This window comes from Octopus sinensis, unplaced genomic scaffold (assembly GCF_006345805.1).
Source record: "Octopus sinensis unplaced genomic scaffold, ASM634580v1 Contig02842, whole genome shotgun sequence".
NCBI classification, from domain to species: Eukaryota; Metazoa; Mollusca; class Cephalopoda; order Octopoda; family Octopodidae; genus Octopus; species Octopus sinensis.
Window position 1 is genome coordinate 87,158 of NW_021826031.1, and position 14,295 is coordinate 101,452.

The 14,295-nt window shown below is 38.5% G+C and overlaps 1 protein-coding gene and 1 pseudogene across 1 annotated transcript; one reads left to right on the top strand and one right to left on the bottom strand.

Annotated features, from left to right (window-relative positions):
• Positions 1-4,521: 4,521 nt before the first annotated feature.
• LOC115227345 lies at positions 4,522-6,049 on the bottom strand (annotated as a pseudogene).
• A 1,225-nt stretch (positions 6,050-7,274) lies between these two features.
• LOC118760969 (transcriptional repressor NF-X1 homolog) lies at positions 7,275-9,292 on the top strand. The gene is made up of 2 exons (XM_036498601.1): positions 7,275-8,830; positions 8,880-9,292. Exons 1-2 carry the CDS (start codon positions 7,541-7,543, stop codon positions 8,973-8,975), a joined length of 1,386 nt encoding a protein of 461 aa, XP_036354494.1. The 5' UTR covers positions 7,275-7,540; the 3' UTR covers positions 8,976-9,292.
• Positions 9,293-14,295: the final 5,003 nt, after the last annotated feature.

A 14,295-nucleotide genomic window follows, 5' to 3' on the forward strand; every position in this document is an offset into this window, starting at 1 on the left:
GACTATTTTTTAGTATAGTTACAATTGGATTGACCAGCAAAAAATGAAAAAAATATATTATAAATAAAAATAATAATAAATATAATTATAAACAGAAATTTTAACTAATAAAGACTATAAAAGTATACATTTGTTCAATAGATTAACTTCCCAGGATTTTCATTTGAATCTAGACAGCTAATGATTGTCTTAATTGTAGTAAATAAGCTGCAAGACATTCTTTAGTTAAGCAAAGAGATGGAAACCTGTTCAAGGCAATCAGTAATAAAGGAAAATTAAAATTTACTGATTATGTTTGTATGACAAGTTAACTTATTCATGATCAAGAAAAAGAGCTTAGATCAAAAAACTGACATTTCTTATTGAAAATGATTATTATTCCGACAATTGGAATACCCAATTAATTAAAGTTAATTCAATTGTTTATAGATTTTTTAGTAAAAGTGTATTTTAATTATCAATTTTAATCTATTGATAAATGTATTTATCGACACCACTAACTGCGGCTTATGTGACCAAGACTAACCACGCGTATTCCTCATCTTCATAAAGATTCTTATTTTTCATTTTGATTTATATGCAATGATAAAAATAAACTACCTCAATGTCTAATTTCCATGGAAGTCCGGACAAATGATGCTATGGTTCCTAGCAAACTAAAGAGACATTTTACTTGCAAGCATCCTGACTATTGCTGGATTATTTAATCCTTTTGAAAAAACAATAAAAGTATTATTTAGTTTTTACTATGTATCGTAGATCTAGTCAAATGATGTTCAGGGAAAATTTCAATATCAATAATATTTCCTATTATTTGCCATGAAATGGAGGCAAACTTTAAAAATTTGTTACTTCATACCAAAATTCAAGGGCTATCGAGGGGTAAAGCATTAACGAGGGTTTTAAAATTAAAGGACGAAGTGAGTGAGTTATTTAAATTGGAAAGGAATTCTGATTTTGTTGAAAAATATATAGCTTGCGTATTTACCTGATATTTTACAAATATTAAACGAGGTTAATGCAAGGATGTTCTGAGACTATTTTATCGTCGACGGAAAAATTAAATTCTTTAAAAATTAAAATCAGTTTTTGGAGAAAAAGGGTTTTAGGTGGCGCTTATACTATGTTTCCTACAAAAATATTCTTCCCTCGAGGACCGCTACCGCGTTACGCCAATCGCCCTGGAGCCGCGGGAAAGGAGACCGACTCGTTCCTCAATGAGGTCAGGCAGTCCATTGGGAGGAGGCTCAAGGACCCGTGAGAGGGCCTCTGGTTCCGCCAGCGCATCGGTCTGGCCATTGTCCGCGGCAACCCACACTGCGTCCTTGCCGCTGGCACATAACGCTTTTCTTCTATTTCTGTAATTAATTAAATTCAAAAAGTACCAAAAAAATTTTTTTATGTGTGCCGTGGATTATTTTTTACGATAAGTGTGCAGCAAGAATTATTTTTTGAAAAACTCTGTATTACGTATTCCCATTTATCAGGAAATCTGAATTGCTGATTGAACATGAGCTTTTTCCTTTTTGTAGATTTATCAAACACATCCTTGCCAGGATTCTCTTCGATGGCCAAAAATAGCAACAAATGAAAATGTTTCACAGCATTTTAATGTCTCGTTGCATATACACGAAAGAACTGCTATCATAAGTCGGTGTTAGTATGTCCTTGATTTGGCAAGATTTACAGATTCAACCTTTATTAGTGTTGCTGTCGCTAGTCCATTCCTCTCTATATTTGTCCTACTAATCAGGACTAACAAATTAATTTTTGTATAATGAAAGAATAACTTAGAAACCAACTTGTTGAGTAAAAACATTGTTAGACATTTATTTACATGTTTGTAATCATAGGTATAGAGAATTACTTCTCCAATGAAATGTAATATGATAATTGACCAAAGTTGAACGAGTCTGGCTGTTCTTATTGTGGTATTTAACGATTTAAGACTTGGGTGTTAAAACACGTCACAAAAAGTAGGAAACAAAAAAAGAATCGACTTGTGGTCAAATTATGCAATTGATGTTTAAATGTTTAACAAATCTTTACTACAACAGTTGGTTAAAAATAATCGGTTCATAAAAAGCACATTAGTGTACGACTATTTAAATAAAACAACTTTGAGAAAATAACAATTCTGACTTAATAGTGACACACTCAATCTACACATGCCTGCCACTATGAAAATACAACTATTGACCAAACGGCCAACAAATTCACTAAAAGGACTGTAAATATAACCCCTTGAAGAGTCAGCTGGTATCACAGGGTCAAATGTCTAAGAAAAAAAAGAACGAGTAACAAGACAGGGATAGACTCCGTGGTCATATTTTATAACAATGTGATTAAATGATGCAGAGTAAAATTAATAAAACAGGACTTGTTAACTATCGCCTGACAATTGATTTTAATTTCTTTCGATTCATTTTCTTCAACTTGCGAGGATCACTTATCTAAGAAATAACCACCCTGATACTCACAGGCTGAACAATCTCAGATTTCAAACTGTTTTTTGCCCTCCGTTCTTTATTTTCAGCTATTTTTTGTCTTTGAGCCACCAAACGAGCTTTGCGATCATCGAGTAGTGTTTTCTCAAAATTCTTGACTTTGTTTAGATTCGCCTTCAACTTGATTTTCTTTTCCAAGTTCATGCGAGTTCCTTTAGACATACTCAATGCAGAATGACTATAATAATGATATAATATTGACCGACGGAGCCTTGGCGTTTTCCATCTTCTTCCAGATTTGGGGATTCCGCGTGGAATTGTATTCATCCAACTAATTTTCTCACAACACAACACACGTTTGTATTATTTTATTTAAAAAGTAATAAAAAATAAATTTTTTACTAATATTTTTTTAATAATTAAATGAAATTTAAATTCTTGAGAGTTAACTTTAACTTTCGACTTAAAATAAATAAATATGATTTTTAGTCCACGGCATTAACAATTTAAGAGCTCCCAATAATTTCAGGAAAAATCTACATTACGAGGATATTGCAGGTACTTTTCTGGGTCATCTTAACGACAAATAACTAGACTGATGGCCAATAAACTTATCACCAATTAAAATAGTAGTGTTGTCTTAATTCTGTATACTAATTTTCGAAACTACTGCATATTGGTTTTTTACAAACCTTGAACTGGTTTATTATCAAATTCGGGGAAATCACTTGATCGTTATTCCCAACCAATTCGTTAATAGTCGGCTTATTTCTGACTGTAAATTCATTTCTTGTATGGTCAGTATTTCGCAAATAGAAAACAGCTTAAAGTGGAAAAATGTGAAAATTTAATTTTATTGTTAGAAAACGAACAAATCGTCAAATAAATCCTTTTTATTAAAATTTCAAAAGTCAAAATTAGTTTTTATGTATTTTTATATCTAGCTATTTAATGACGAACCCCTCAGTCGAATGCTTTCAAAAATAGCAAAAACTTTTCACTTTTAGTAAACTGGCTAAATTAATTCACAAGGAGTTTAGAGACCCATTTGTCGTAAAATATTATTTGGTCGTATTACTGCTTCATTTGAATTGATAATTAATTATTTCCAAATTAAATCCGACTGTCATCCATTCTAAGAATTGTCTAAACTCCCCAAACTGTGCCTAGCCAACCTCTTTATCGTTCGAACAAGTAAAAAGTATATTTAAAAGAATATTATTTACGCGTGTAATATTTATGGGGGGACAGCAAATAGGGAAGTGTGCCCACAACACAACTCAATGCGGAAAAACAGCAGAGAACATAAAATAGAGTAGAATGAACATCGTGAGAGAATGGACTCCACTCTCCACTCAATCCCCACAAAATGGTCCCAGTGGCCACCACAGTGTTGACCTATCACTCTCACATGTAAACCTACTCGGCTAAGAAAGGACGGTTCTACCCGCACGTGACTCAACCTGCAACACAATTTGGAGGCCACTCTGAGGGAGGAAGTCAATAAAACAGTCTCTCGGACAACCAGTGCCCCAAACCACCAATCTGGATGTTGGATTAAAAATACTTGGAAGTAGAGCTGACCAGAACATTGCCCCAGTTGTCAGTAATATTAATGTTTTGTCAGCCAGGGGTCGAGGACTGACCCAAATTTGGATCTCTGACTTACAAAACGACGGGCAATCCACCCATCGACCTACAAAAGTGGCATTTCGGATATTACGTAGTCGAGGAATGCCAGTCCGAAAAATAGTGCTGATGCTGTACCAAGGTTGCCGACAATCACTTGATGTGCTACAACAGGAGACCCCATTAGTCTAATTCCGCTTAGAATGTTGGGAATAGTAATTCTGTAGTATTTCTGTGAATGAGATGTTTCAATTTAACCCCATTTTTAGTTGTCTGGTCATCGTGGATTATTCTAGAATTATTCAACACAGATCTGAAAGCAGTGCCTATTAAACACTTGTGGTTAGCCACCCGTAAAAAAGAATACATGTGAAAAACACCACTAAATTAAATTTTAAACAATAATAATAATTTAACAGATTAAGTAAAATGAGAAAAAACAAGTTTATAGAGCCATATCCATGGACAGTTTGGGATGGGGATTGTAGTCCCTCAACTTGAAGGAATCACTTCCAAAATGGTCGATAGTTGTTATCCCACTCCCCCTCAACTCCAGTCGAGGAAATGGACGGGGAGACCGCCTAATCTGAACCTCCCGAATAAAGCCAACCTGCTCTTTCAAGACGGAAATATGATTATCATAGACATGGGCGTCCCCAATGGAGTGCACAAAATCCCCCAACTAGACAGTCCATTAAAAGAATACATCCAAGGCAGTGACATGTGCCACCATTCGAGTCAGTAGGGCATATGAAGCAATATTGAAGGGGACTCCCAATCCCTGAATGAATGCCACAAATCACCATGTCGGCCGATCTCTGGTACAACTGACACGACAGTCTGTTCTCGGCCACATAAAACTGGACAAGCACATGACAAGGGGGGAGAGCCATCAGAGGCACATCTCACATTATTAGGCACTCCAAACCAGTCGGATTCCACGCACTCATCACCATTCGACGACTGGTGGGGTCTGATTTGAGAGTATTTATTATTCCCGCCAATTGGTCAATCCCTTTCCCGCCATAATCAGTATCACAGTCGTGGTACGCCGCCCCGAAATGTCTCCACTGAAACCCATAGACTGGGCCAAGGTCTCCTTTTATCAATTTAGTGACTAAAAGTGCCTTCCTTTCTGTGTTTGAAGCCACTCTTGTCGAGGAAGGCACGTGACCCGTTGGCCTGCCAGATTTTGACCCCGATTTGTGTAAGTTCGTTGGCATTTGTGGAACCACGGATAAACCACAGCAGTTCTTCCACGATGGGCCTCAAAACCATCTTTTTGGTGGTGAGGAGAGGGAAGGAGTCTACGTGGGGACACTCACCTCACCATTCCTCAGACTGAAACGGAATTGCTGTCCGAATAGAGACCGAGTAGTCACGCCTGTTCGGTTTGATTTGATGTGTCCATTTTTTATGATATTCGACACAGCCTCCAAATATTGCTCTTCTTCGTGAATAATACTTTATATAAATTATTTATTTACTTTGATCGGGAATATTGGCTAATTTGATTAAAAAGACCACCACGACGCATATGATATATATTTAATAATGTTTTATTTGTGTCACGAAATTTATTAAATAAAATTTTAAATACTATTTTATCGTGTGTCTTATTGTTGAGTTAATTTAGATGGCCCTTGTAATAAAATGTTCCAAGCCATTCACTTATTTATTAAAAAAAATGTTTTTCTGGGGTCTGATTCCGTTTATAATGTACCTCGGTAATGGCCATATTTAATCAGTCCTTAGGTTTTAACACGGGTGCGGACGACGGAATGCCTCCACTGACTTTACTGAGGTACCTCATTCATTTCTACCACTTTCAGTCTTTTATGGGGATAGAATTTAATTTTACTTTTTCTTACTAACTTTGTTTACTTATTACATTTCTCTAAGATTTCATAGTCTTTTAACTATCAAGAGATAAGGCCATGTGCCACTGACTAACTCTGGAGGGGTATTTCCATGTCGTCTTTATATTTAACATATTGATGATCTGCTGATTATTTCAGCGCAACCAATGCTATTTTTTATGCCAAATATGGACTACTTTCAACTTAAATATGGACTATATGCTTGTGTGTCGATATTTATTAATGTTGTCTCTTCGGTCGTCTGATTTGCGAGTCCGCAAAAGACAGCGGCACTAATTTGTTTGAAAAGAGATGAACTTTTTAACAGCGGTTTATCCGGTTTTGTATGCCCGTCCGCCAAGGTTGACGCTCTTAAACTAATCGGAAGGACATTCTCCTTGGAGAATCGTTATGGTCACCCCAGTTGATTGAGCAATGGGGAATATTAACCTGACTGACACTGCTATCTCTCAATATAGCTGCTTTGCAGGAACTGGCTATTCCATTTAATACAACTCACCAGAATTTGGCTACTCATGTCATATCGGACAAATGTCCTCTTCCATGTGTACTTCTTGGCACAGACAGTCGTCTCTATTATTATTAGAACCAAGATCACCGTCCAAAACATAGAACTAATTAATCAGGTGATTCCGCCTTCTCTGAAGAGGGTCCTCATCTTTGCTCGGTACTCCCCCTAGTCCCGATACAATTTCTATGAGGGCGCGGTGGTGGAGTTTTAGGCCCATGCTTCCTTCCCAAGATTTCCCAAATTTTTCTTGAGTTTTTTCGATTTTTTTACAGTTCGTTTCACTGACAAACCCTCCCCACAAGCATAACTAATGGAGGGTTCGATGTATTGCCGGTATATTGATTGGCGTGTGGGGAAGCTGATCCATTCTTTGCATTTTCGGAGAACCACTTTTAAGATGTTCAGTTTCTTCATTCAGCTGGTAGTAACATTGGGAGAAACACATATGACTATCGTAAGTCACGCTGAGGATTTCCATGTTGTTTAAATACAAGTTCACCACCATTTTCCCAAGCTTTCTTGCTCAAGTCAGAAGCGTAGTGACTGATTTTTCAGGACAAGTTGATAGTCGATTTATTGAGAGCCAACATTCGAGATTGTGGTAGTTCTGCAGTTTTGATCTTGCCGTGTTAACCTCCAAGTAGCAATCACAATTGGCAGACAGTCGTCTCTACAGACTGGCTTATAAATTGGAATCGATAATCCTTGAATTTAACCATAAATTGAAGTGATATAAAAATAAATATACTTGTTGAATATTAATAGAATATACACCTCTATTCAGTTGTGTAATACAAATAGGGAATGGCCCCTTCAGACCAACAGAACGACACGTTTCTGAAATACAAAAGAAATCCCGACTACTGCAAATCAAACATCACTCAAAAACAAGACAAGCACGATTTTGCCAGCCTTCGAGGTTAGCATTCCCGACTATTCACAGAGCGACTGACTGAGGAATTAAACAAGCAAAGTTGCGAATGCTTAATATGCTGTGCCACAATCGTCCGGACTGCGCGGATATGGAATTGTGGCTCCTGTTATAACGTCTACCACCTCTCCTGCATTAAGGAATGGGCTTTGTCCAGCAAGAAAGACACCTGGCCTTGTCCCTCCTGCAAATTTGCTCACATTATCATTCCCAATACATACAGGTGTATTTATATAATATATTCAGATGTTTTTGTGGCAATGTGAAGGATCCAGTTTCGACAGACTGGACAGCACACAGTTGTGGCAATATTTGTGGGAGGGTTGGACTCTGCGGACACAAATGTGTGCTCAGATGTCACCCCGGGGCATGTCCTCCCTGTCCAATGTCCGTCCAAATTCACTGCTTTTGTGGCAACACCAGCAAATTCGATCGTTGTTGGAGGCACAATCACACCTTCTCCTGTCAAACTGGCAAATGTGGCAAGAGATTGAACTGCGGAGTGCACTACTGCCAGGAAATATGCCATCCTGGTGACTGTCGTGACTGCACTGAGAAAATGACAGTCGGTTTGTCAATTTCTCTAATCCCAGACTGTTTTTGCGGCCAGGAAAGCAGACAATTGGAATGTGCATATGACCAGTCTGGGTATAGTTGTGAGGGAGTCTGTTCTCGGTATTTATCCTGTGGAGTGCACACCTGTTTGGAGAAGTGTCATCCCCCCACATGCCAAACATGTCCTCTCCACATTGAGAATCTGAGGACATGTGTCTGTGGACAAACCCCGATAAAAGAACTGTTCAATGCAAGGACAGGAGTGCTCGAATGTCTCCCGACCTGTCATAAAATATGTGGGAAGCCACTGAAATGTGATTCCAACCATTTCTGTCATTGGATGTGTCATTCTGGTGAGTGTCCTGACCACTGTGAGGAAGGAATGTCCAGAATTGTCTGTCGTTGTGGGAAAACAGTCCAAGACGTGTCCTGTCGTGAGGCAGTCGAGTCCTTCCAGTGTGGGACTGTCTGCAACACACGGAAAGACTGCAAAAGACACACCTGTCACGACAAATGCTGCAATTTAAGTACTATTTATATAAGAGTAGTAATCCACTATTGCAATGAAGTGTGTGGGCGACCACTGGCCTGTAATAATCACAAGTGCGAGGAAAAGTGCCACTCTGGCAAGTGCAAGAAGTGTCCTTATTTGAGTAAGTGGGGTCATTTATTAGACACGGACGAACTGTTTTGTCACTGTGGGGGTACAGTCATCCTCCCTCCTACTCCGTGTGGGACTCCTCCACCCACGTGCAGTCTCCCCTGCAGTCGTCCTCAGGAGTGTACTATTCACCCGGCCAATCACGACTGTCATCCCAGTGGGGACTGCCCTCCCTGCAACCGTCGAATATCAGCAACCTGCTATGGCGGACACAAGGTGGCCTACTGAGGGAATATCGTAGAAATTGGATACTGTTCTGTGCTATAGAAAATCGTTCAGTTGTGGAGATAAGTGTGGAAAACCATTGAAGTGTGGCATTCATTTTTGTCAGTCTACGTGCCACCAGGTTGGCCATGACTGAGTATAAAAGGGGGAGTGTAGTGGATGTACTCAACCATGCACAGTGAGGAGGGTCGACTGTGGGCATATTTGTGGGATTGTCTGTTCTAAACACACCAAATGTTGTCCGGAGCCATGCCCAATGACAGTTCCACGTATTAGTAATGTGAAGATTAAACTGTATTGCAAATGTGGAGTAAAGATGGAGAAGACTGTGTGTAGTAACAGAACTATTGACTGTGATGACAGTTGTGTCAGACAGAGGCGTCTCAATGCCTTTAAAGATGTGTTTGGGACGCCTGATTTGTCATTCGAATATTCCTTCACCCAATCGTGGACACAAACAGCCAGGCAATGTCCACAATTAAATTGCATAGACAGAATATTAAATTCATTGAGAGTGTGGAACGAATATTATCCGACCTGATTGGCCGACTGAGTGAGGTTAGCCACTGTAGAAACACTCCTTAGGGAACTGAAATGAGTCTGGTTTATGACTTTCCCCCAATGAGTCACGAAAAGTGCACAATTATTGAGAAGATGGCCGAGTACTACCAATGTGAGGCACATTTGTACGACTATGAGCCACATATGAATGCCACTGTCATTGTCTATAAAACAAGTGCATTGCCCAGTCGACTTGTATCCGATTTGCTTAGAAATAAGACTTTAAATTGTTGATTTTATTTTGAGTTGGTTAATAAATATATTCTTTTCTTGTGTGGATGAATGTCAATTTCAGTTAATGCTTACTACATGGTTCACAGTCAGGGGCAATCTGGTTTGCTGTAATAATTGTAAATAAGAAATTGGATTAATAGTTGCAAAACGGCCAAATATTTTTATCAGAAATGAAATGGAGTATTATGTCCATTTCACACCACCCCGTCAAGACGACTGGGTTAATCCCGGACAAATCACTACCCCTGCGACCACAGACGACATTCCCCATCCCCCAAACACAGTCCAAATTCGATATATCAATTACGTCCAATTCGGCAAATTGTTATTCAAGACAAAATGCCCTTCCATGTACCCCGATCCTTACAACTTGTTACCAATAATATTTATATGTCCCAAATGCCTAAAGTACATGAGATATCTCCAACCTTTCCAGTCTCATTTAGTACTTTCCATTTATATATTCCCAGAATGTGGACGATTGTGCCTTCCCCGGCAGAGTTATATACAAGAAGGATTGTCTTCGAGTATATAAAGTCGAGGGAAGTGAGGACAAGGTTGCCTTTTTCTGTCACTTTTCAGTTGTTTTGTCAAAATTTGTGTTTATTTGCCAAAATGTTCCTCGATAAAAAAATTGTCTGCTACCAAGTACAGATGTTTGTTTTTTACTGTTTGACATCCACGGAAAAGGGAACGGAGACTCTCGTGGGATATTTCTCGAAGGTCAGTCGTGGTTTGTCAGTTTTGCAGGAAAACAACTCGGATCTGTTCAACCTTGCCTGCATTTTAATCTTTCCGCCCTATCAAGGAAAAGGATTTGGAAAGTTTTTAATTTCTTTGAGTTGTGTTTTGTGTGGTTATTTTCAGGCTATCAACTTTCGATATTTTCTGGTGTTTTTGGGTCTCCGGAGAAGCCCTTGTCGGCCTCGGGTTTTGCGGCCTACAAGTCGTATTGGACGTGGACATTGTTTAATTATTTGCTCACGTGTCGCAAGTCCGAGAGTATTGAATTGGAGAGAATTACGTAATCCAGTCTAATAATCTTAAGGAAGAAGACTGGGATTATCCGACAAGATATTTTGTCTGTTTTTGAAGGCCTTTCGTCGTTAAATTTTGTTTTGCAGCCTTCTCAGATTTCCATTTGTAAACCAGAACTCAGAAGACTATTCAACAAATTAAAGCGCCCCATTTTGCTTGTCGATCAGAGATATTTTTGTCAGAGTTTTTTTACTTGATTTCAATATATAAAATTGGCAATTTTCGAGATTTTTTTTGTTTTTTTAATTAAATATAGCAAAATATGTCCATTCAAAACACAATCACGTCGGCAATAGGCCCACTGGGAGAACTTTGGAGTAAATAAAGTGGCCCAGTCTCTCACCTACAAAAGGCTAAAAAGACTGCTGAACAAAACAGACATTTAAACATATTTTATATTGCTTGTTTATAATAATAATAAAGATTTGGAATTAAAACTTATAAATTGTGAAATGAGCGTGGGGCATGCGATTGGTTCATTGAAGGAAAATGAATATTTCGGGGCCGGATTCGGTTTGTTGGGAGTGGGGACTGCCTTGGCATTATCTCGCAAATTATGGCAGTACTCGTTGGTTGCATTCCGTCGGCATTGCATGACCACAATGGAGGTGAGTTAAGAACATTCGGACAGTCAGGTCACCAACCATGATCCGAGTTATCGATGGCTTCAGAACTATTTGGTTGTGCATCATCCGCGGACATTCCAACATGTGAGTCTCAACACACGCTACGTGGAAAGTGCCAATCACCAATCCTTGGCCAGTTTTGAGTTCATTCCGGCGACTGGAATTCATTATTTGTGGTTGGTGGAGTGTGATTAATGGAAGGGAGGGGGGACAGCCAATTCGAATTGAGCGGAGTAGGGAAACCAGGCATTCGGGGGATCCCTTCGAGACAGTGACTCTCACCAAATTGGGGAAAGGAGAGAAAGTATTCACAAACATGTTGGTGGAAGCCTGGAACGAGGAAAGCATATCGAGAGTGTGTGCTGTCATAATCCGAGTAGTCCGGCAAAACTGTCATTTTCACTCCAATGGGGAGTTGGCAACAGTTTGGGCATCCTCGTGTCCCTCGCCCTATTGAGTCAGTTATTCTTAGAGGGAACACACGTGATCGAATCCTTAAGGACATTCAGGGATTCATATCCTTCTCTCAGTGGTATAGAACTCGAGGGGTACCATATCGACGGGGTTATCTTCTCCATGGCCCTCCTGGTTGTGGGAAGACGAGTTTTATATTTGCTCTTGCAGGTTTCTTAGTCCATCACAAGTTCAGGCCATTTGGGGTACAATTTGTGTCTTCTTAGTGCCTCGTCTGGACTTGTCTCCGACGACCGACTTGTCCATTTGCTGTCATCTGCCCCTCTCTGTAGTATTATTCTAATCGAAGACATCGACTCTGTTTTCTGTATTGTTTATTTTCTATTCCGTAGCTGGAAACTCTCCTTCTTTGACCTTCAGTGGTCTCCTTAATGCTATCGACGGTGTCCTGTCCTCAGAGGGACGTATAATATTCATGACTACTAACCATATTGACCGGTATCTCTTTTCTATATCACAGACTCGATCCTGCACTACTTCGTCCTGGAAGAGTTGATGTGACGGTCGAATTTGGCTACTGCGATAAAGATCAGATTATTTCTCTTTTTTCTCGTTTTTATCCTCATTCCTCGACAACTGACTCCGCATGCTTTGCTGATCGACTGTTGGAAGTGCATCCGAATGTGTCTCCAGCATATGTCCAAGGTATCTTTCTCCGCTGCAAAGACGACTATCGGAATGCTATTAATTCTATCAATTAATTGCTTTTATTTTAACAAATCGCATTGACTGCCTTTCGGTTTAACTAACGATTGAATTCTGGATAATTTGTGCGTCACTTTTTGTGTTTTTTACTTTTCTTCTCGTCTGAATGGTCTCTTACTGTTTTGTAATTTATTCCTGACATGTTTTTATTCTGCATTTGTACACAATTAAAAATATAGATTTCATTTTTTATCAATATAATACGATTTCATGTTTCAGCAGATCAAAAGTTTGTTTCAAAAAAATTAAATTGACCGTCTGATTTTGACCAACAATTTAAGGGAACTAACGTGTATTTTTTTGATGTGAATTACGATTCTATTTTAATTTCAAGCTCAATATTATGTTTGTATTTAAAATAAGCAGTGGAGTCTTGCTTTATTTATAATCTCATCAGTCGTCGATAAATAAACATAAATATCCAGAACTTCCTTCAGCGCTTGTTTAAATGTGACTATGTTGTCTGCAGAGTGAATAATCCAGCCGAAAATCGACGACTCGGCAAGATTCCCACAATATTTATGACAACCAAAATAATACTTTTTAATATTAATTTAATTATATTATTACAATGGAACATGCTGAGGTGATCTTTATTGATGAAGTCGAAAAATACCAATCATCGGGGATTAAACACGTCCGACTAACTGGAAGGTATATTTAATCATTTTCAATACAAGGTTACTATCCCGAGACAATATCGAACATTGGTGTATTCTGGCCGATGTCACTGGTGCTCACTCAATCCGCGTGTCGACACAACTGGTCGAGCCCTACGATGTAGATTAGCAAGTATTTAATGTAGGGTACCGTTGGGGGTTGTCTCCAATTTATTGGGGATCTTGTCTGTGATGGCCACGATATTCATTTTGTGGCTTCCATATGGTGCAGAGTTAGCATCCTCGATTTAATATCATACCAATCCGCTGTTAAACAAAGACGCACTTTTCTCTCATGAATTTTCTATATATTTTATAGTTATTGTACTTGGTCTGACACTTTCTCTAATAAATAAGCACTGAGATCGGGATCGTCCAAAAGTAGTTAAAACATTAAGAATCCCTCCTCCGGAAGTTGGACAGAGGTCCTTTTTATGAACAGACGGATGCCTTCCGATATATGAGGTTTATATTTTTATAAAAATGTCAACTTTTATGCTTTTTCCGCAGTTTCAAGAATGATGGTTAGCATTCCTGAAACACTTTTCGTTAATTTTTCTTGTCGGTTGTCAGTAACTTGCTTATATGAGATTTAAAAAAAACAATCTTCCTATTCTCTCAGCTGAATGGACTTTTAACTAAGAATAAGTAAAGTCACTAAATTTAATAATTTTTACTTAAACGATGATTTGTTGACAATCTTGATAACATAATAAATATTGCTACCTGGATAAATCATCGTCATGGATACCCTATTTGGACACAATGAAGATGAATATTCTAATAAAATCTCAGAATATTTAAAAATTTGTCAACTGCATAAAACTGTGCGATCTTTAAAGGATACGAGTATTTCACACACAACAAGTTCCAGTGAACTGCACACGATTGTTATCCAAGCACTTCAAATTATACACGTTTTATTTATATTTGAATTGTTCAAGAACAAAGCTCTTAAATTTTATAGCGTCAACGTCTCTCTCTTCAACACTACTTTTGGCACTTTCATTGGAAAGACGTGGAAGGGTCCCAGAATACAAGCAGGTCTTGGGAATTACATTGACTATAATCAAGTCACTAATCTGTTTATAGTTGTAGGAAGTGATGATCAGACAAGAATATAAGAATTTGTCTTTGAAATTTGTTTTCGAAATTGTTG